Source organism: Meleagris gallopavo, unplaced genomic scaffold (assembly GCF_000146605.3).
Source record: "Meleagris gallopavo isolate NT-WF06-2002-E0010 breed Aviagen turkey brand Nicholas breeding stock unplaced genomic scaffold, Turkey_5.1 ChrUn_random_7180001914601, whole genome shotgun sequence".
NCBI classification, from domain to species: Eukaryota; Metazoa; Chordata; class Aves; order Galliformes; family Phasianidae; genus Meleagris; species Meleagris gallopavo.
In genome coordinates this window covers 2,544-3,026 of record NW_011177409.1, presented here as the reverse complement: position 1 = coordinate 3,026, position 483 = coordinate 2,544, and the positions used below count along the sequence as shown (strand labels likewise).

Below are 483 nucleotides of genomic sequence, written 5' to 3'. Positions count from 1 at the left end.
TCCACAGTGGCTCTGACACCTGGTACCGACACTGATACGTCCCCGCATCTTCCAGCTTTGTGACAGCAAAGGAGAACTCAGCTGTATCCTGCTCCTTGTCTTTTTCCTTGTCGGATCTCAGAGTTCCATTCAACCAGAGCTGGACCCAGGCTCGCACGCGGGGCAGGTGGCAGCACAGGGTGATATTGTCCCCCAGGGACACCCCCTGGCTGGGGTGCAGCGACAGGGAGGGTCGGGGCACTGGGACAGGGCACAGCAGTCAGCCTTGTCCCTGCACACCCTTCTCTGCCCCTCTGATGATCCCTCACCACACTCCCCTCCCTCTCTCCCCATTCTCCCCCTGTCCCCGTACTCACGTTGCTGTGCCCTGCTCGCTGCCACCAGCCACCAACCTGCAAGGGACACGGTCCTGGTCCCACACAGGGCCACCAACCCCCGTGGCACCACGTCCCCATTGTCACTCACCCAGGATGAGGGCCAGCG

General features: G+C 62.3%; 1 protein-coding gene across 1 annotated transcript; it reads right to left on the bottom strand.

The window, feature by feature from the left end:
* Positions 1 to 6: 6 nt before the first annotated feature.
* LOC116217723 (T-cell-interacting, activating receptor on myeloid cells protein 1-like) lies at positions 7 to 481 on the bottom strand (the record flags this gene model as incomplete). Its single annotated transcript, XM_031557651.1, has 3 exons — positions 7 to 240; positions 357 to 392; positions 466 to 481. Coding segments are annotated over 3 exons (286 nt in total), but the record flags the coding sequence as incomplete, so codon positions are not given.
* Positions 482 to 483: the final 2 nt, after the last annotated feature.